The 22,642-nt window shown below is 43.2% G+C and overlaps 1 protein-coding gene across 1 annotated transcript in view; it reads left to right on the top strand.

The window, feature by feature from the left end:
• Window positions 1-14,726: 14,726 nt before the first annotated feature.
• The window catches only part of LOC141981408 (uncharacterized), a 99,212-nt gene continuing 91,296 nt past the window's right edge, over window positions 14,727-22,642 (top strand). Inside the window, exon 1 of the mRNA XM_074943081.1 lies at window positions 14,727-15,245. Within this exon, the coding sequence (XP_074799182.1) occupies window positions 15,017-15,245 (229 nt within the window). The 5' untranslated portion in view covers window positions 14,727-15,016. The remainder of the gene's footprint in view (window positions 15,246-22,642) is intronic.

Here is a 22,642-nt window from a genome sequence, read left to right as displayed (position 1 = left end):
GGAGAGAGTTTGGGTGTGGGAGAGGGCTTAGGGCTGTGGGTTGGGGTGTGGGAGGGAGTGTGGCGTGCAGGCTCTGGGAGGGCGTTGGAGTTTGGGAGGGGGTTCGGGGAAGGGGGTTGGGGTGCAGGAGGGGTTTCAAGGTGCCGGATCTGGCAGCGCTCACCTCAAGCAGCTCCCCAGAAGCAGCGACTGTCTAGGAGCCAAGGGGCATGGCCATGGGGCTCTGCGTGCTGCTCCACTCACAGGTGCCACCCCTGCAGCTCCCATTGGCCACGGTTCCTGACGAATGGGAGCTGTGGAGCCAGCGCTCAGGGCGGGGTGGGGGCAACTCACCTTGACTGTTCCTCCACCTAGGAGCAGCAGGGACATGTCGCCACTTCGGGGGAGTCACACGGAGCCAGATAGGGAGCCTGCCAGCCCCATGCCAACTGGACTTTTAATGGCCCAGTCAGCAGTGCTGACCAGAGCCGCCAGGGTCACTTTTCAACTGGGCATTCTGGTTGAAAACTGGACACCTGGCAACCCTAGCGAAAGGACTAAATTTTCTCAGAGGAACATATATTTTCTAGAGAGAAAAAGGAGCATCTGAGAATATTTTGCCATGAATTATATTGTCATGCATAATAACTACTATATCAGCAAGGTTTCCAGTGTCTGCCTGGTGGCCTAAAAGGAATTCGTGGTCTGAGACTAGGCCCTATTGGACGAGTATTTACATCTGTGGCAGAGTTGATGTAACCTAAGGCTGATTCACAGCTCCATGCACTCTGTAAACTTCCCAGCAAGGACCTAATTTGGGAGATACTTTATTAAGGACTGGGTGATTAACCAATTAACAAGGAGATTCAGCTCCTCTGCTGGGGATGGCTCAAAAGGAGATGGAAAGGGAGTGGGGAGGCTGGAAGGAAGGGAAAAGAAGTCTTGGATATCAGAAAAGTGTGATTTCTCCCTCCACCTCTTGCCCTGTTACCTCAGGAGTAGGTAGGAGCTTGGGGAAAGCTTTATGCTGGGGGGACATGACTTTACTTGTATAATATGTAAATAGAGCATAGAGTGTTGATTCCCCTACAGGGGAGTGTGTGAGGACTGTTTGCAAAGTGGAACATATGGGGAAGGAGAGCCCACCCTATGACAACACTGCATAAACCACTATTATAATTGTAATTAATTGTCATCCTTACTGGTGGGCTCAGCAAAGAAACCACAGATTGAACGGACATGAAAAGTGAACTATCTTCTCAGCTCCATAGGTGATCCATTCAGATTAGGATGAGGTATATTGGCAAGATGGAGTGGAAAGCTTGCATTTCTGGTGTCCATGCTATACTTGATCTATGATTATAAAAGAGGATTTAAGTCTTGTATCTTGGATGGGCACTGAATTTATGTAATTGTTTTAAAATTACATTTAAATTCAATCTGGTGTTTTGTTTATAGTAGGTATCACTATCTTTCTTTAAGTCCTTCTGTGACATTCCCCTGGTATTATCTGGACCGGTGATCTGCTAGGTCACTCCAGTCCTTGACTCTGGGAGCCAGCCTTACCCTACTCTGCTGTGAGAACCCCCACTCCTGGGCTGTTCACACACAGCCTCTGGCATGTAAACTGCTTGGATTGTGCAACCGAATGACACTAGCCAATATCTCCGGTCCCAGACACAACCCTAGGAACCTCCATCTTGCAGTGTCCAGTTATGCTCGCTGGACGCTGAAAGCTTATATGAGTTTGTCAATTTAACAAAGAATTTGATATGCATCAGGCTTGTTATCGCCAAAGGGAGTCTCTGACATGCTTCAAACCAAATGCACTGCTTCAGGTAGAAAAAACAAACAAATTTATTAATTACAAAGATAGATTTTAAGTGATTATAAGTCAAAGCTCAACAAGTCAGATTTGGTCAAATGAAATAAAAGCAAAACACTTTCTAAGATGATCTTAACACTTTCAGTGTCCTTACAAACTTAGATGCTTCTCACCACAGGCTGGCTGGTTGCCCTTCAGCCAGGCTCTCCACTTTGATCAGCACTTCAGTGGCTTGGTGGTGGTGTCTATAGATGTAGGTGGAAGAGAGAGAAAGAGCATGGCAAACGTCTCTCCCTATTATCATGTTCTTTCTTCCCTCTTTGCTTTGCCCTCCCCCATTCAGGGTCAGGTGAGCATTACCTCATTGTAGTCCCAAACTGACAAAAGGACTCACTCGAGAGTCCAACAGATCCTTTTGTTGTTGCCTAGGCCAGTGTCCTTTGTTCCTGTGAGGCTGAGCTGGGTTTGTCCCATACATGTCCTGATGAAGTGTGAACTGCCCCTCTGTTCCTGGAGAGTTTTGCCTGGGCCCATTTTAAGCCATGAGGACACATTTTCAGCCTCATAACTATATACATGAAATTACAACCTATAACATTACTATAACACTACTGTAACAACAATTACTATAACAAAAATGCTCAGTGTATCATGAACCTTCCGAAGACACCCAACATGACACACTTTGCATTGGATACCACACAATCACTTTATAAAGATGAACATGGGGGTATAGGGTGTTCTCATGAACATCATACCTTCCTCTTCCTTTCAGGCCTGGGTTCATAAACAAATATTTTGCCTGATGGAGGGTTAGCAAACCTCACCAGTCATTTTACTCTTGTGAGCATTCTTCTTAGTAAATCCAAAGGCCTAATCACATGAGTAAAATTAATCAATTGTGTAAGGATTTATGGGATAGGGCCCTAAGGATAATATAAATTATACTCTGACATAATTATATACTGTATTTAAATCCATACATACCCTCTGTATCAGTGAAATACTTACCATTACACATGCAAGGTACGCAAGGTTAAAAATGGGTAGCTTCAGAGTAAAGAAATAAATCTCTGAAAATCGTAAAATTATCTGGGCCCTATGGAGCTGGCAAAATTTCCCTTCTGAATAAAACCCTGGCTGTACTGCAAGAGGAGGAGACTTTATGATTTGTCTACTCAATCATAAATAGTCTCTAACAAAATGCCGGGTATATTGTGTGGTTGTTAAATCATAAAATGTCCTGAACATTTTAAAGTAAGATCAAATATGATGTGCAGCTGATGAAACATCATCGATATTAACCACATTATAAGTGAACAAGATCTATTTACAGATAACTTCCAGATTCCCAGGGATGTTACAGTTTATATACACAGCTGGCTTGGATCCTCTTCCTTCCACTTCTGGCTTTTGTCAGGTTGAGTGCTAAATTTTTGAAGGGGAATAAGTGTTAATTCATTATACAGAGGAGATTTTTCATCATACTGCTCACTGGAACATTGCATGGGGCAGCCTTTAGAAAGAAGCATTTATGAGCCTGATTCTGATCAAACTAACAGTCTCAGTTCTGCAACTGAATCCATGCACATAGACCCATGTGGAGCCCAACTGATTCAGATGGGGTTTTGCTGGGGATTGGTGGGGAGGAGAAATTCAGCAAAGTGTACTTGAATGCAGGCCTAAGGCCTAAAGCAGGCATAATTATGCTGAAGTCGAAGGAGTTACACCAACAATAAACACTTGAGTAGTGCTTGTTAAGAAAAAAAAAATCTTGGTAAAGTTTTGTTTTTTCATTTGAAAACTGAAAGCTCAAAAAAAACCCCTCCATTTTTTAAATGAGTCCCGCTACCAGCCACCACTCTCCAGCCACCCAGCTCTGAAGGCAGTGCAGAAGTAAGGGTGGCAATACTGCAGCCCCCCCTAAATAACCTTGTGACTCCCCTGTAACTCCCTTTTGGGTCAGAACCCCCAATTTGAAAAACGCTGGTCTCCTCTGTGAAATCTGTATAGTTTAGGGTAAAAGCACACAAAAGACCAGATTTCACGGTGGGAGACCAGATTTCACAGTCTGTGGTGCGCTTTTCATGACCGTGAATTTGGTAGGGCCCTAACCTTCAGATATCAGTTCTGAGCTGTGCTTACAAACTTCTTGAGTGACTAATTCTGCAAAGAATCATGCCCACAGTACAGCAGGCTAAGGGTGATGATCAGGCAGGCTTCAGACTTAATAGGACCACTTGTGACCAAGTTCTTATTCTTTCTACTATATAGAAAATAGTTTTCAACACAAGGGGGCTATGTGTTTTGACAACAGCATATGGTGCTGTCTGGCACACTAGCCTGCTATCTTGAAAAAAGAATTTTCTTTCACCTGATATGCATAGCTACATTTGTAGAAAATGTTTATTGTTGATTGTATTTTGTGTTATTTTCTCTGGAATGTTTAAAAAATAAACAAACTCTCTAGCTTGCTTTCATTATCTAAACTCAGTTGCATGACTTATAACTACATTTAGCATAGCCAAAACTTGCTGTGTTCCTGTGGTGTAGTTTGTGGAATCCCATAGGGTTTGTATAGAACTAAACAACCACTTTGCTGAGTGCTTTGCAAATCCCAGAGTATACATTTGCCATATTTCTCATGTGACAACAACAACTGCTCATACATAGGGAGGATGGGTCATTCTGACAGGCATGGAATTGGTGATTTTCCTTTAAAAAATTAAGTTAAAGGGTCTATCCAGTCTCTGGTTCACTCTTGAAATCTGGAAATGCAATGAGAGCATCCTATCAGGTGCTGGCTAAATCCACTTACCAATTGCGTTTTCCAGTGATTATGGAGGGTGAGTTACCTGACATAGCCGCATCTTTTTACTGCACTTTCCAAAGAGTGCAGATGACCTAGGTGGCTCAGAAGAGCAGAAGGCCTGCTCCATTTCTTCTGTTCCAGCAGCGTGCAGTGGTGAAGAGTAGACAGGGACATAATCCCAAGCCACTCTCCCCAGTAATGCTAAGGACCACACCCCTTCTTAGAATTCTCTGCCTTCTCAGAGCCTGGGACTGAGTCAGTTGCGGCTTACTTAGGCACCTGCTGTGTCACAGGCATGTTTGCTATTCTCCCCAACTGCCAGGGGAGACCTGGGGAAAAAGTATGGATCTGGCTGTTCTTTTCATGTGAAGAAAAGAGTATGGTGCAGACCTATTTGTGCAGAGTACATTTCAACCAGGGGAAAATGACATGCATCATTGATTGAGGCAGAAATTGTTTCAAAATTTGTCAGCACAGCCCTGCTGCTGTGACTCCCAGTCCTCACTGTCTCAGCTGCATGGCAGTGAAGGCTGCCAGTCAGCCTGGGGAATTGTCTTTTTAATACCTCTTTCTATATACTTGATTTTTCCCTCCCTTCCAAACACTGTCTGGTAGCACACTTACAATTAGCAAAATTTACTGATGGAATGAAATTTTCAGATTGAAAGCAAACAATAAAAATAATCCCACCAGACTTAGAGAGGGTCAATTAATTAACACCACGTAGTTAGTAAGTATAAAGTGATTATCTAGAGCTGAGCCTTTGGAGTCAGAATTACTACCACTGCTAGAAAACCTGATTAAAAAGCCAAGAGAGGGTGATACTGGAGGCAACTGGCTTTTATTTATTCACCTAGACCCCTCCGCCCCCAGTCTCACAAAAGTACGGATATTATTTTTCTACTTTCTAACTCCTGAGCAACCTGCACTCAGTCCTGATTCATACTTTACAGAATTATAATCTAAATGTCTGCTGTGAATGTAGCACAAGTAAAAGAGGGACATTTTTCCACAACAATATTCACCACAGTGAAGATAATTTTGACACAGTAGCCATAGAGGAGCTGAAATATTGTTTCAGCACTCTTTGGCACCATCATTAAATAAAATGATAGACAAGAAATGTATGCACTGTAGCATAATATGACTTGGCAACAGAAGAATCCTTTAACAGTAGAACTGTGACAACGTCAAACTACTTATCATATAATGGTTTTTATAACTTGGATTTATATCCAGTTTTGCTATTATGTGAGTTTTATGTCCAATGGTTTCAGGAGAGTCACATCCCACTTGTTGCAGGATTTAAATTCAATGACACGGACTTTGGAAACGAATAGGCTCTGAATCTCCGAGCTGCACCATGGGACTTGAGAACATGTGAAGGTGTTTCACTGATTAGGGATGGATTTAAGTATATGCTTAGGTGCTTTGACGAACTGGGGCTTCCGCAGTTAAAGCAGATTGAAAGAGGAGAAGGAATTATCTCTCTCTGCATGTGACCGGATGGGGACAGCAAAGCTTCAGCACTTGCGGTGGGATCCCCAAAGGGACTTAAGCACTGCAATGCTGAGTGTCACAACACCTAACTTAAGGAGCCTAGAAAAACACAGGAACAACACTGTGATCCTCAATGCTGAGTTAGGTGCCTAAATTCCCTATACAATGAATGGAGGAAGATAGGTTCCTTAGAATGCAATCTACAAAAGCCAGCATGCTAGGTGTGAAGCTGCCTACAGTAGCCAGTAGAGATGCCAACCAGACAGTTATATGCTAAGCTCTTCCCCTCTCTCAGAGATACATAGTTACCTAGATAGGCTTAGCAATCCTTGAACAAGAACCAGCCCATAGGTGCCGACTCCGTGGGTGCTCCAGGGCTCGAGCAACCACAAAAATAAAAATAGCGGTTGCTTAGCACCCACTGGCAGCCAGCTTCCTCCCCCCAGCACCTCCCGCTCACTGGCAGCCCCACTGATCAACTTTTCCCCCTCCCTCCCAGTGCCTCCTACCCGCTAGGATCAGTGGTTTTGCGGTGTGCAGGAGGCGCTGGGAAGAAGGGGGAGGAGCGGGGACGGGGCACACTCAGGGGAGGGGTTGGAACTGGGTGGGAAGAGGTGGGGTGGGGTGGGAAGAAGTGGGTTATGGGTGGGGATTTGGGAGAAGGGGTAGGGTGGGGAGGGTGTGGGATGGATCAAGGGCGGGAAGAGGGTGCAGGCTTGGGGAAAGGGGTCGGGTGGGGATGGGGCTTGAGCACCCCCTAGGCGCAGAGGAAGCCGGCGCCTATGAACCAGCTGCCTGGAGTCAGGTAACTTACGCACCAAAGGCATTTCTTGCTTTACACAAAGTGGCCATAGGAGGAGGTGGTGGCTACCTTATAACTCTTAGCCCAGTGGTTAGAGCAGTTACTGGGGATGTGGAAGGCTCATGTTCAAGTCCCTTTTCAAGCAGAAGGGGAGAAAGGATTTGAACATGGGTCTCCCACCTTTCAGAAGATGCGTGGTAACCACTCAGCTATGGGATATTCTGATTTGGGCTTTTTTCAGTCATTCCTGTTGAAGCTGTTGCACTGTGGATAAATAATGAAACAGTGATTAGAGCAGGGGCCTGGACCTCCCAGGTGGGTGCCCTAACCAGTAGGATAAAAGTTTTAAGCTGGGCACCACACCACCTCCTTTTCCTCCTCCAGCTTGAGTTCGAATGGAACCTGATTCAGTAGATATGCTCAGAGGGTGCCTACCAGATCAGACCCTGCACGCTACTTAGGTAGCCAAATGCTTATCTCCCCCAAGTTTTTTGTGGGTATAAGTGTGTGTTAATTGATTTGCATTTAATAATCACTGTGAAATCCCACTGAACTAAGGATAATTTTACAGGACTGATGGAAATTAAAAAGTACAGAGAGACTGAGCCTCGGTGTAAGAAACCTTGGGACTAGAAGGCTTGGGTTTGGGGAGTCTGTGATAGTAGCTGATACTCCTACATCACCACAGGAAGGCTATGCAGAACTACCTCAAGGCAGCACTGTGAGGATTAGGCACTGCAGGAAGTACCACCCACAAGATCTAGAGTGGCAGCACCCTGCAGCCCTCTGATTGGCCAGGTATACTATTTAACCCTGGAGAGTGGCCCAGGAAGTTGTCTGGGCAGTCATATAGGTGTTTACCTTGCTGTGATGCCAGATTTCACCTTGCTTCTGATCTCTACTGTCTGATCCTTGCTTGACTTTTGCCACCTGATTCCAGCCTGGCCTGATTCTGACTCTTGGTTATTGATTCTGGCTCTAGTGGTTACTCTTATTTTTGCTTGCTGGCTACTGCCTCGTGACTGTCCTGGACTTGTGGACACCAGCCTAGCTATGATGGCTAGGCCAGCCTGCCTGTCCCCTGGTCCCTTATAGTCTTTGTAGTAAAGAAAAATATTTGCTTTAATTAAAATAAGTTTAAAGAGCAAAAATTATAATTACACAGTTTGGAGGCTGCTTCTAACTGCCACACAGAGGATACTGTGCACCTCCAATGCACTAGTTTTATATTGAAGACCCTACAGAAATACAACAGTGGGCAAGATCAAGTTTTACCTAATTATCAGGAAATCCCTTTAAAATCTGTGCTGCTAAATAATAGGCTCATGAAAAAAAAAAGTGAGAGACTGGTTATAGTCTAATCGCTGAAGTGCTTTATAAGGTAGGATTTTCAAAAGGTCGAAGCATAGGCCTAAATCTGTTCCCATTGACATCAAAGGCCAATGGTTTCAAATTGAAGCAGAATTAGGCCAATGTTGCACCCTTTTGAAAACCCCACCCTTAGTATTGAACATATATAATACACACAGAAAATTACGTTAAAAGAACATTATTTAGGTTTTGAAGTTAAGCTCTTAAAAGTGAGAAAATGCTAGAATTAAGGCCCCTTTCTGCACTTTCAGTTTGCCCCCCTTGTAAGTCTATAATTTCATGTTCACATGCTTTTTTCTTACAATACCCCTGCCTCATTCAGTACCATTCTTCCTATGCACTAACTGAATGAGCTATTCAATATTGCGTTTACTCATTGTTCAGTGCATGACCCCAGGCCTTATTTACTGCACACTATTCAAAATCTGCTCTGAAGACAGAATTATCAACTTCTTCATGGGATTTTCTATGGCATTCATCACTATAGTATCAGAATGATTCACAAACATTAATGAATCAATTTTCACAACACCCTGTGAGATGAAGGGCTATTATTATCCCCATTTTACAGGTGAGAACTGAAGCACAGAGATCAAGATAAAATATTCCACTAATTTGGAGTGTCCAATTTGAGGCACCTAGGACCTGATTTTTCAGAGTATTTAATATATGATAGCACTTTATATGTTCAAAGCACAGCTCCCATTGATTTCAGTAGCAGCTGTGAGTGCTCAGCACTTCTGCAAATCAGACCCAATGGACTCAAATTTAGCATTCAGAAAATGAGGAACACACAAATTAGTGACCACCTGTGAAAAGTTGGATTTAAGTGACTCGCCCAGCCTCTCATAGGAACTCTCTGGTAAACAGAGAATCCAGTTCTCCAGGGCAGTAATGAATTGCCTTAACTATGAGATTGTCCCTTCTCTTACTGCAATCCTTGCCTCATTCACTACACACCTTCCAACTTCTACAACAAATGAGGCGGGATCATCCCCAGAACAGCTGCATCCTGTGCCCTGAATGAGGTAAGGGTCCTGTGGGAAAAAACAGTATATAAACATGTAATTAACGACTGCATCATAATACACACACACACAAGGGGGCTCAGTTAAGGTTGGAACATTTAGATCAGCAGGGTTGGAACATTTAGATCCACCACACAGATGCGTGCCGCTTGACTAACCAAGTAACTGTTAGCTGTAGGAGGTTACGTATGCGATCAGGCACTAGAGGTAGACGAGACATACACCTGCTAGTGAGTTTCACCAGGCCCTCTCAGAGGTCCAGAAAGGCCCAGGCCACTTCCAGCTTTTGAGGCCCTAGCCATAATTAAAAAAAATGCAATTGATATTAAGCATGGCGAGCCCATTCAAATGCTCTTGTCCCATAGTTGAACATGATAGTTCTTTACCTGCTTCAACACGCTGAAGGTGCGTTCACCTGAAGCCACTGATGCAGACAAACTGACAAAAATACGCAATGCAAGTGTCTAAACTTGAGGCCCCCTTTGAGTTTGAGGCCCAGGCCAAATGGCACTCCTGGCACCCCCTCTGATTGGCTCTGAGTTTCACAGGTATTTACTAATGGCAGAGAACATAGAAATTCAGAACTCCTGGGTTCATTGCCAGGTTTTGGAATAGAGTGTGCTCTTATGGGTAGAGACCCTTCTGCCCCTCACCCATTCTCCTCTCAAAGCCTCCCTCAGTCCTCTCCTTCACACCCACTAGCTATTGCACTTTCTGCCTCTATGGGTATCACACACAGTCTCCCCTACCTGCACACCAATATACCTCATTGCAGAGAAACAGAAAGAGAAAAAAATTAGAATATTGCAGGTGTTTTCAACTTGTCAGCTAATGACCATTAATCATACGTAAATCTGGACTAACTCCACTGAATTCAGCAGAGGATTTGGCCCTCTATCATGATACATGAAGTGAGAAGAGTCCACAAATCTGATTTCAAAGCACACCACAATAAAACTGTATTTTCTCCTTCCAGAAATTTCTCAACAAAAGAAGTGTTTTTTCACCAATCCCTTTTTCCTTTTCCCCTGCCCCCACCCCTAACCTAAAGTAAAAATATGAGAGGGTGAATAACAGCTTTTGGGCATTTCTACTGACGTGCTAAAATCTTTGCAGTGCTCTGGCTTTGAATGGGAAGCCAAGCCTGAACTGCAGTGAACTCTTCAGCAGAGATTAAACCAACGCTCACAAGCTGCAAAAAAGAGAAGTCTTTCTTTACAGCTTTTAACTTTTCCAACACACCTTACTAAGTTTTAATTGTTCTTTTCTCAACTCCGTCCCACACACACAGGCACAGTTCTCACTCTTTAATCCCTGTCTACACCCCTTGAATTTTTTTTTATTTTAACATATGCTATGACAGAAACTGGCAACACTGAACTGCACCAATTCTCAGTCCAGGTTGGAGGCTACAGCAGCAAGGCACCATAAAGGGCAGGCAGCCCAGGTTACAAGGCAGGGGTGACTCAGCTACTCATTGGTCTGGCTTGTGCCCCAGGATGTCATACCCACGCATACAATGCCTGCTGCAAATCTTAATAAATTGGTCAAAAAGCACATTCATCATGTCTTTGCTCTGTGGCCATTTCAAGCTCTGTCTTCTTGAAAAAGGAGGATCTTAAGCTTAAGGACATGGAAAACTTTAGGTAAAAAATACACTGTACTGAACCCATTTATCTTCTGTATATTTCCAAACCTGCAACATTTGTCCAGTGCCCACCTGGTAGATGACCAAAAAGGTCTTGCTATCCCCTGGTTTCTTCCATTTGTGCCTGGGTGCTGACTGACAAGACCGCATTCCACTGTATTGTACAAATGCAAGGTGATGAAGTGCTGCTCTTTGCTCCAATTGACACAGGGTGGATGGGATCAGGAGAAGAAGGAGAGGTGAATGGTTCAGCTAAATGACACACGTTTGTAAAATGTCAGTGCTGTGCCTCAGACAAACACCTGTGTGAATGCCCACATCTTGGCCATTTGCAACTATGGCGTAATTTTCAGCATCTAGGCTGCGCTATCTCTGAAAATAAAAACATGAAACACCATCCCATGCAGAGGCAACATGTCGGAGGGGGCATCCTGGGTCAAGTGCCCCCCCCAGCAGCCAGCTCAGGCAGGGAGAGGAGGGGCAGGGCCAGAACCACAGCAGAAGGGGCTGGGCCAGAGACTCTTCTGACCACACTGGACTGCTGCCTGGTGCAGTGCAGCAGCTGCCTGGGTGAGCACCTGGCTGCAGTGGCAGGCTGCTCCTCACCCAGGCTCCGTTTCCGGGGACAGCAGCCTAGCGAGCCGGAGGCACCCCCATCCCTGGGGTGGGGAGGAGACATGTGGGAAGGTCACATGTCCTCCCCTTTAGCTTCTTCCTCCCCAGTACGGGGAGGAACCAGTCATCTATGATCCCATGCTTGGAGAAGTTCTGTTGCATGCATCTGCAAGTTTCTTCGAAAATGTGGCCCAGACCAAGCAATGGAGGAGTTTCTCCCATGCAAACACCTGGAAAAATGAAGTCAAGAAATGCTGTCTTCAGTTGCTTGCAAATAAAGATTGAGCCACAGCTAATGCAATGTTTGGTATCTCTCCCTCAGACGTCTTGGATTCAGGGATTTTACTTAAAAAAAAAAATCGATGATGACTTGCCATTTGGGCTTTTGCATGAGGGCAAGAGGATGGGTCAGTAACAGCCGAACTAGTTTCACTGCAAACATTTTAAAGCTGCCAACATAAAACATGGGCATGTAAGGGAGAACAGGCACTTGCATAATTAGAAGTGAGGTTTTCCTGCGGGGCAAAGCGAGATATCAAAGTGAAGTGGATTTTGTGGAATGCTCCCTGTTTCTCTCTGTCTTGGGCAAGGGATGCTGAGCCTGATGACCAGACCATGAGTTCATGTCTCACCTCAACTGGCTTCTGTATGTATTCTTTACAGCCTTTATTATAGAGAGAGGCCTTACACTCCAGAACACAGACAAGTATCATTATCCCCATTTTAGGAATAACTCAAGTGAGAGGTTGCATAAAGTTAGTTCAGGTGGAGCTGAGAACAGCTCTCTGATGTGGCAAACCCAAGTCTCATTGACCTTGTCACACTACCATCCCCGTATCTGTGAGCTTGGTTAGCCTTCTGACAACCACTGCACTAACCACTGGACCACACTCCACGCTCAAAGAAAGGAACAGAACAGAATCCGGGAATCCTGACTGCCAACATTCTACTGCAGACTGGAAATATTACGGATCCAATGGGAAAATTATGTGTCACTTTCTCCTTTAGCGTTTGGTCTGCAGAGAGAGTAACAGCTATTCCTTTACTCAAGTGGTAGAGGGCTGTGCTGGGAATGTAAAGGTGCAGGAGTCTTTAGGGTTGTACACGATGGAATTTATTTTTACAGCCTCATGTTTAAAATGGTTTACATAATTCATACAGTGAAAGAACCATTATAAATCGCTCAGTTCTGAGACAAAAAACAAGAGTGCCACAGTTTGAACATTTGCACATTTCAGTGGCTTGTCTCTCAAACTAGCAGGTTTGAAAGTTGAAGTGTATGATGTGGGGTCATGAATTCTTTGGAAAAATCCTGCAGCTTAAGAAACTGATTGAGGATTTGAGCAGGAAGGAAGCCTGGAAGAAAAACAGTCCTGTCCACATTTCTGTACTGTGTGAGGGGATGAGTTATCCCTGAACTAGAGCTTGATTAAGCCACATGTGATGACCAGTCATTCCTGTGCTAGGATCCAGCCAATCCACAAGTCGGACTGGTGCCTCTCAGGGCAGGTATATAAGGCCCACAGGTGACACAGCCGCTCAGTCTGAACACCATCATTTCATGGCTTGGAACTCTCCTCTGCCTGTTAGCGGTGACAGACCACAGGCCTTAGGCTATTCTGGCTCAAGCCTTGTTCCCAGTCCTGCTCCAGCCCAATGCTAGCCTTGTTCTGATCCTGATCTTGACTTCTGGCTCTGATCTCTGGCTCCAGTTCCTAGTTTGACTGCCCTGCATTGACCGCTAAACTTGACTGCCATTGCTCCAACCTTTAGGCCTGACCGTCCAGCTCTCAGTTTCTGATACACTGTTGCTAATGAGTTGTCTTCCACTTTCCACTCAGATGTTTTAAATGTATAAAACCAGACTGCATGAAGATCTGCAAGTTGTGCATACATTTGTGTATCTATATTTGTGCACACAGTTATGCCAACTACATGCAAATTCAATATATGCATGCACAAGTGGGAAGATAGTCCTCGTATTCCCATTCGGGTGCCAGTTGCTCACTTTGCAGATATAGTTCTGGCTCAAGGGCACTGCACAGCCCTTCACCTTTAAAAACCTGGAACATATTCTTTAAAATGTGTGTAATGAATTAATTTTATGTAGAGATGTACGCAAATCATGTTTGCATCTCTCCAACCCTGCACTTTAGAGGAGTTTGTTCAGCGGATGGGGGAGAAATCTCCAACTTTGTGTCTCTAATTTTTCAGCTTTAAATCTCCTCAACCTGGAAGCTCTGTAATTTTATTACATATATGGTGCCAAAGAAGTACTGTATCTAAGGCCAGGTCTACACTACAAACTTACATTGGTATAACTATGTTGCTCTGGGGTATCGCACAGGGGTGTGAAAAATCCACCCCCCTGACCGACATAGTTATACTGACCTAATCCCCAGTGTAGACAGTGCTATATTGATGGGGGAGCTTCCCCCATAGCTTGTTGACATAGCTACCGCTGCTCATGGAGGTGGATTAACTAGGCTGATGGGAGAAGCTCTCCGGTCAGTGTAGTAGCTAAAGCACCACAGTGATGCAGCTGCAATGCTGTACATGCGGACAAGCCCTAATTCTTGTTCTATTTCTCTGTTCCTCCTTGTTATAAACAATTCATTATAAGTGATATTTCTTAAACAGAGAGAAACAAGCGTTGCCTTTTTTGTCTTTATGGCTATCAATGCTGTCTTCACAGCTTGTATTAAGCCTAGTACCCTTTCGTGATTTACACCCTGAGTGGTTGCATTTGAGTTAATAGGATTACATGGGGCATAATGGAGAGCTGAATTTGTCCCACAGAAGATGAAAAATAAGGTTTTGGTTATCTGCTGCTTTTTGCTTATCCATTTTATTTGTCTGTTTGCGTTTGTGTACATCTTAGCTAAAACTGCAGTAATGCCAACTGCACAAAAAGGTGTAGAGTACAGGGATAAAGAGCAATTTTAACAGTTAATTGCAACGTACTATGCAGTGGAGGAAATGTCTAGTAAAATACAATCAATTATTGCAACCAGTAGAGGGCCTGCTAGGTCTGACACAAAAGCTGAAAGAACGTGAACACTTTAAAGCCCATCCTCCACTCAAAAAAAATCCTTAGTGTGACATCATGGGCTAGAGGACAGCAATGAGGCCTATGCTGCATTCTAATCAGAAAGCATGCAGAAGCCATTCAGCAGAGCATTACCCAAATCAGCAAGCCACTTTGTATTTCTTCACTAAGCAGTAGGGGTTTTTTCCACACCATCTTTACCTTGCAAGCACAGAAGTGCAGTTTCAAAAAGAAGACTGCAGACATCAAATTGATGGCCAAATAAATGCTCTGTGAAGGCCAAGGAGCTGTGAGAAGGACTGCAAATTTCTGTGCTCAGAAATCCAATTAACCTAGAACCGGTGCTTTTTGTCTGCTCTTTAAGAGGCTGTATGGTCTACTGACCAAATGCTAGAGCCAAGCAACTCAGGGGAACTGTATGCATGCATATTTATTGCTTCTGATTCTTCCGTTTGGACAAAGAAGATGTGTGAGCTGAAACATGCTGGTAAATCAGGTATGAGTGTTGGGAGTAAAGTCTCCTTCAAGCTCCCAGTCCAGCTCATTGATGAACAGGGGCAGCAGATGATCATGGGAGAGCAGGAGTACAGTGGGACAGTCCTTTTTCACTCACCTGGTAAGTTACTTGAACTATATTAAAGACAGGAACTAAAAGCTAAAAGGCTGAGTGATGTACACACATAGCCAGTGAAAGCAGGCAAGAGGATAATGTCCCTGTGCCTTTAAAAACATTCATTAATTGGTCCTGAATGCATAATCAATCCTATGTTTATCTGAAAGTTTCCCAGAGAGATGGGGCTGCATTCATATCTACTTACAAAAGGCAATGCATAAAGTGGTGGAATCAGTGATCTGTACAGTGGAGGAGCCAGGGAAACTTTTTTTGTCTCTTTAAAAAGACAACAATATCGATAACAAATGTAAATATCTACTTGAAACCCCTTAGTATCTTTGAAATAGCATGTGTCATTTTTCTTTTGTAAGGGCTGTTTTGCCATCCATATATTTTCTGTGCTTTCATCTGTTTTAGAAGATTTTTCCTTTTCTGTTCTCTGCTGAATTACTGAACTCCCAGCTCACTGATAAAATGCAGTATTTAAAGGAAAAGGCTTTCACTGTTGAGGAGCGATACCATCCCAAAGGAGAGCAATTCTGTTTTTTGATGCAAACTTGCACTCTAAGGGTATGTCTACACGACAAGTGCAGATGTGGTAGTAACACAGGTAGGCATATCTGTGCTGGCTTTAATCTAGCTAGCATGGGTAACAATCATAGTGAAGACGTGGTGCCATAAGCTTGTGCTCAAGCCACCCGAGTACAAGACTGCCAGGCAGTTGGGATTTGTACTTGAGTTGCTTGCCCGTACCACCACATCCACACTATTATTACACTTGCTAGCTAGAATAAACCTAACACAGTTATACTACCTATGGCATAATCACACCTTCACTTGCAATGTAGACATACCTTAAATGAGGTAGAGGAAAACAATCAAACTGCAGTGCTCCTTACACTGGAAAGATACGTCAATCCAGATTAAGGACACTTTCCCCAGATCTATACTGATTTGGGGCATAATTTAAATGGAAAAGTAATGCAGAGTAGCTCTCTTATAAGGCCTAAACTGGTGTTAAATGTATTCTTCCGTCTGGAGTCTTCTCCATGTAATTGTTTGCTTATTATCTAGCCAGAATAACATTGTTGAGTGGAAGTCCGAAGGACACAGGGGAATGCGGGTGGTCGGAAGATACTTGTGTGTTCCAGCTGATGGCAAAACACTCTAGCAGATTTAGAATTAGCCCCCTATCCTACTGTGTGTCCCACACTTTGTCCTAGTACAGTAATAATCATAATGGGCATACATGTCCCACCGCTGGAGGAAGGACGATTGCTAATTAAATGTCTGCTTAATCAAGTGTCTTGCCATAAGCTGGCAGACTCAGGAGGAATGTCCTAAACCACCAGGTTGCACCTGTCCAAACTGGGAGCAGAAACTACTAGAAATCCCATAACGGAGATGGCTCTTGTGAGATTTCCTGCCCTGTTTTGCAGACTCTGGCGGTTCAAGAAGTTTAGTTAAGAATTGCAGTGTTTGGGGTGTTTGTTCAACCTGTACTTCCAAACGTTTTATGGTCTGTATGTTTATGGTTTGCCCTTCACAACCCTTAACCCTGCTTACCTGACAAACCTAAGAGAATACTATCACTGACACACATGATACCGCTCTTTACTTTTAAGACCCTTGAGAGCTTAGCTCTGCACTACCTACCAAGTCCAATGTGCTAATGAGCCATTGGCTGCTCCCCGGCAGTTCTGCAGATATGCCAGCTTTCATTACCCATTAGTCCAATTTTTTCCCAAGACCCTTCATGCTTTTTTCTATGCCATTCCTTATGCATGAGAGTCGCTTTCCCCATCCCCCTCCAAATCCATAAAGCCACTGTATTACGTTCCTTCAACTAAAACTAAAACCATCCTAAAACTACTTTCCACCATGGTGCTACAAAATGGTCAAAAATGGCTAGGCTCCCCGAGAGACTGTAGGTCAGACTTGGTAAAGGCATTCATAATTATGCCTGTCAAGCTCTCCTGCAGTGGCTCAAAAGCATGAGTATCAGACTCAAGGCAGACTGTTATAAAGCAGGGCACACCAAATTGGTTGTAAGTTCTATACTTAGATTTCACCAACCAAGGATCAAGTGTAAACTCCTTAGGCACTATAGCAGTCCAACCATGGAGTCACAGACAGTCACCTTGAGAACTCTGATCTATCTTGCCACCCAGGTGAGGCTGTCTTTGTCACAGATGGTCCCTTACACCAAAGATCACAGCAATATTCAAATTACTTCCAGTCCCATAGACCAGTCACTTATCCCTTGTGAGTTGCACCTTAGATCTCACACCAAAGCCAATCCTATAATAAACTATCAAAAGATTTATTAACTAGGAAAAGAAAATAAGAGAGTTGTCATATACATACAGATAAGGATAGCATAAAATCCCTCCTGGGTAGCTGTACTGAATCTTTACCTGTAAGGGGTTAAGAAGCTCAAATAACCTGGTTGGCACCTGAGCAAAAAGACCAATAAGGAATGAACATATGTTCAAATCAGGGCGGGGGAGGGGGCGATTTTGTTTGTGGCTCTCTTTGTTGTTCCCTTTCAGACAGAGAAAGAGACCAGGCAGGAACAACATCTCCTGAAAACAGATCTAAAATGATTCATATAAGATTACAAAAATTGTAAGTAAGGCAAGGAAATGCATTAGATTATCTTTTGTTTCAGCTGGTGAATTTTCCCTATGCTAAGAGGTAGTTTTATTCCTGTTTTTTGTAACTGTAAAACTGAGTCCAGAGGGGAGTCCTCTGTGTTCTAAATCTTTTTACTACCCTGTAAAGTTACCTTCCATCCTGATTTTGCCGGTGTGATTCTTTTACTTTTTCTTTATAATAAAGTTCTTCTTTTAAGAACCTGATTGATTTTAGTGTCCTAAAGATAAAGGGTCCGGTTTGTACTTACATTAAAGGCAATTGGTTCATATATTATTCTCAAGCCTCCCCGGGAAAGGGGGTGAAGGGACTTGGGGGGATATTTTGGGAGAACAGGGACTCCAAGTGACCCTTCCTGAATTTTTGTGTAAATCACGGTGGTGGCAGCAATACCGTCCAAGGATAAGGAAAGGAATTTGTGCCTTGGGGAAGTTTTAACCTAAGCTGGTAGAATATATGCTTAGGTGGGCTTTCATGCGGGTCCCCACATCTGTACCCCAGAGTTCAGAGTGGGGAGGGACAAGAGTTATTTATAAGGTTAAAGCAGGTAAACATGTATACAACACAAATGAGTTCCACTCTAAATTTCAAAAGGTAATAGAAGCTTCTATAATAAGCAAGCTCTAGATGTGCTTTAGGGCTAACCCAGGCCAAGCAGCTGGGGATCCCTTGCTTATGCTTAGAAATCTTTCCCCTCTCCAAAGTCTAAGCAACATAGAGATAAAGTTTCTTCTTATTAGGGATTTTTATTCCCTTCCCCCCAGAGTTCAAACTGATGGTGTGAGTACACATGCATCTCTCCTCTTCATGGAGGCGGGTGTGTGTTTGTGTGTGGAAAAGGAATGCAGTTAACAAAATCTTTGTTCTTTGATGTTCCACACTTGTTCATTTGGTTTCATGGGTCTTCTTGGTGGGCAGGACCTAACACCTTCTATAAGAAGCCAGGATTTTATATTATTTAATGCTTCTTTTCTGTTTGATGACGTACACAATTACAGAGGATTACAATGTAAACATTTAATATCACCTATAACATGGGGTACAGTTGTTATGTGAGATTAATACATGCAGCATCTTATAAGCATTTCATAAAGTCTAAACACTAAACACATTTTTATGACTCTAATACTTATTTTAACAATACAGACACACAGGTGAGCCAGACTCATTTTCGCTGTGTTAAGTTGAGGCCTAAGGCCAGGAGCTGGCACCTGGTCTGCCAGAGTCTCAAGGCTCACAATATTTGTGCAGAAGTTCCAACCCTTTTATCACATGTGCAATTTCCTGTCCCATTTCTGCATGCAGGCTGGGCAACTGTGAACATTAACATGGTACTTATTTTGTGAAGGCAGAGGTTCAGTATGTTTGCACAAAATGTTAAAATTGTACATAAACTGAAGGGTGTGTTCACAGATGTTATAGATGTCATTAAGGAGGCTCTTTGTAAATGTGTCCCTTTCTCTTGTGTGAAAGTTTGCAAGAGTTTAATAGAGACAAAACCAATAGGGCTGTATTGAGTTACTTTAAAACATATGCATTTGATAGAAAATGATACCTTCTCCATTTTTTTTGTTTACCCTTCCTCTAGAATTCTATAGCAAAGATGTAATTTTCCATCTAATTCTCTATTCTGGGCATAAGTGGAATTTAAGTAGTATGTAACCCTTGTGATGGCCCTCTGCACAGCTAGGAATTGCACCTGGAAAGAGGAAATTCAAAGGGCAGGAGCATGATGAAAGCCAATTCCCTTGAGGATTTGAACCAATATTTTCAGCCTCTTTTTGTATTTGCAATTCCAGAAGCGGACTCTTGAGTCATCTCAGGACCCATATGTAATTCCATGGTACAGGTCATCCACGAATCGAGTGCACTTTGACCTACTCCTGTTAGGAAAGAACTTTTAAAGTGCAGTAGCAGGGTCTAGATGGACAGGTAGTGCACTGTAGATTTATACCCCAGCTTGCCACATGCTAACTGTTCGTCTAGACAAGCCCTCAACTAACTTGTAAGTTTCAAATATTTTTTGGTTGCTTATCCAAGTCAATGTGAACCTTAGTTGAACCTCCAGACCTTCTAAGCTTTCCCCACACTTAAAATGCCCTCCTTTCTCCTACTCTGTGACCTCTTTTCCCATCAACAGACTCTTCCCTCTACCTTTTCTTGATCCCTTGCAGGGTTATTCTGCCCATCCCTGTGCATGGTCAAACTGTCTTATGCCGGCAGGCACTTTAAGGTGCAGAGAAGGAGCCATGGGCACTCTCCCCAATAAGCAGCATAAGATAAAGAGAAATGCAGCATCATGCTCCACATAGCAGCTATCTACAGGGCAGAGAAGCTGGGAGAGAATGACTTATCTGAATATATATAGCTGGTTTATTTGGTGGCTAAGACAAAGTCTGAGGACAGTTCTCATTTTATCAAGATGGTTTTGCCTACCTCTGTTTGTTACAACTAGAGCTGGTCAAAAATATTATTGTGAACAATTTTAGATTGGTTTTCATTTCAAAGTTCTCAAAATGGCCATTTTTCATTATTTGGGGGTGAAATCAATTTGTTCTTTTCAAAATCAAAACGGTTGGCTAGTTTATCTGGTTTATGGAAGAAGAAGAAGAAGAACAAAAAGATAGCTATTTAGTTAAACTTCTGTGATGACTTAAGGAAAAAAGCATGAAGTTTTTCCACAACAAATGAATAAATTCAGACCATATTGACTTTTTTCATGAAAAATATTCATTTTTGAAAGGTCATTTGTTGGTGGGAAAAAAAAGTTGGTTGAAAATTTTTGACCATCTCTAGGTACAATATTAAATCAGGCAGGTAAAGGAAACCAGCTGTAGAAGAGAAGGAATCTATTACACGCAACTATGTTGTTTATAAGCAAGGATAGGAAAGGAAGTAGAAAAAAGGACATGTCAGTTTAATGAGATTTTGGTACAAAGAAAAGTGAAGTAGTGCTTCTTTAAATAAACTTTACAATCCAATGGTAGTCCTTTTCTGTGCATGGAAGGTGCATAGAGCATTTAATTTACCCTCTGGATATTTTAAAGACAGAATGCAGGAAGATATATAGGTTAGAGAAAGAAGATAAAAAGAAATTGTCTCCCCTGGAATTCTAAATGATAATGGGTAAATTCTGAGCCTGATGCATAAGAAATATTTACTCAAAAGTAGTGTGTCTGACATTTAATTAAATGTAAAACCTGCATGATAAGTAATCTTCCCAATGTGATCTGTGAAGGTCAGTTGTCCCAATCAAAGCCAAGCAGGTAGAAATACAGAATTTAAAGGAGACTGTTAGCCTGAAAATATTCAAAACTGTTAATTTGATTTTTGTCAGGGAAATTATAAATCAGTAATTAAAAAAACGACCAAGAGTGGCAGTGGTGAGTGTTTAATTAGAAATTATGTGCCAACTCTATTTTTAATTGCAATAAAAGTAATGTAATAATGCTGCGAGAGAGAGAGAGAGAGAGAGAGAGAGAGAGATTGGATTTGCCTTGAACAAGCTGGCATGACTAGTATGGCTGTGCTGAATACACAACCACATTTTCTCAGACTTAACTGGAGCATCTGAAATTATCCTTGAGTGAGCTGATCACTCTCTCGCTGTTGGCCAAGCAAAGCTGAAGTGAAGGAAACACTGAAACCATCCCACACTGAACAACATATGTCCAGGATGAGTGAGCAGCACCGCTCCACAAAACAAACAATCAGCTCTTCGCAAGGTGGAGGGGGGATTGTTATGTTCTCCACAACAGTTTTGCAGAGCTGCCACATCACATAGATGGTGTGTCCATCTATGCCACATGCACAACCATTTCATAAGGTTGCTATTCACACTGCAGGTTTAGGGATTGCTCACTATTGTCTGCCTTATTTTGGAGCCAGAATTTAACACTGTGGTGGCTTCTCTTTCTAAATTCAATTTGTTGTTGGTCACACATCACTAAACCGGAAACAAATGGCTGGATTGAACCTGGCCCTCCACAGATGCACTCAGATCTCCCCTACCCCATGATCCCTACTACTGCAGTGGGGGAAGGGCTTTCCAGATCCAAAATGGGAATTACTTCTTCCTCCCTCCCCAAATGCTGTTTGATGGGATGCTGTTGTATTTTCCTTCAAATGGACCTTTCTCTTTCCCCAGCTGAGCTGGGTCAGAGGGCTCCTCCAAGCTAGTAAATTCCAACCTGCCACCCAGCGACCTGCTAACAGTTGCTAGCATAGAAGCTGAATCACAACTGAGGAGTCTAGTCCTGGAATCTGACTGGCAGAATGCTGGAGGTCCTGACTACTTCACAACTTTTGTATAAACCCAGCAAAAGAACAGGAAGTTGTCCATGCAGCTGGGATCTCCCTGTGGAGGGATGCTGCTCCCCCTGCAATACCTGCTCTAACTCACCTGACCCTGCCTGCCTCCTGACAACCAATTTTCCCTTTGGCCTGTCTTGTACTCTGATCTCCTGGTAACCTGACCCTGCCTGCTTCCTGACACCTGACACTTGATTTTGCCTTCCGGCTTGCCTTGGACTCTGACCTCCTGGTATCTGACCTGAGCTGACTCCTGCTCTGACCAGTAGGTCAGACTGCCCATGCCCCAGTCATGACACTTATTCAGCCATGTAGGGCTAGTCATGATCTATCCCACTGGCTTCTGGCTGTTGTTCTATCATTCCTCATTTAGTAGACCCTTTCAAATTCCAATAGTTGTCTCATCAAAGTCGGTGGTTGTTGTTGGCAATGTC

Source organism: Natator depressus, chromosome 2 (genome assembly GCF_965152275.1).
Source record: "Natator depressus isolate rNatDep1 chromosome 2, rNatDep2.hap1, whole genome shotgun sequence".
Lineage (NCBI taxonomy): Eukaryota > Metazoa > Chordata > Testudines > Cheloniidae > Natator > Natator depressus.
This window is presented reverse-complemented; position numbering and strand designations above follow the sequence as displayed.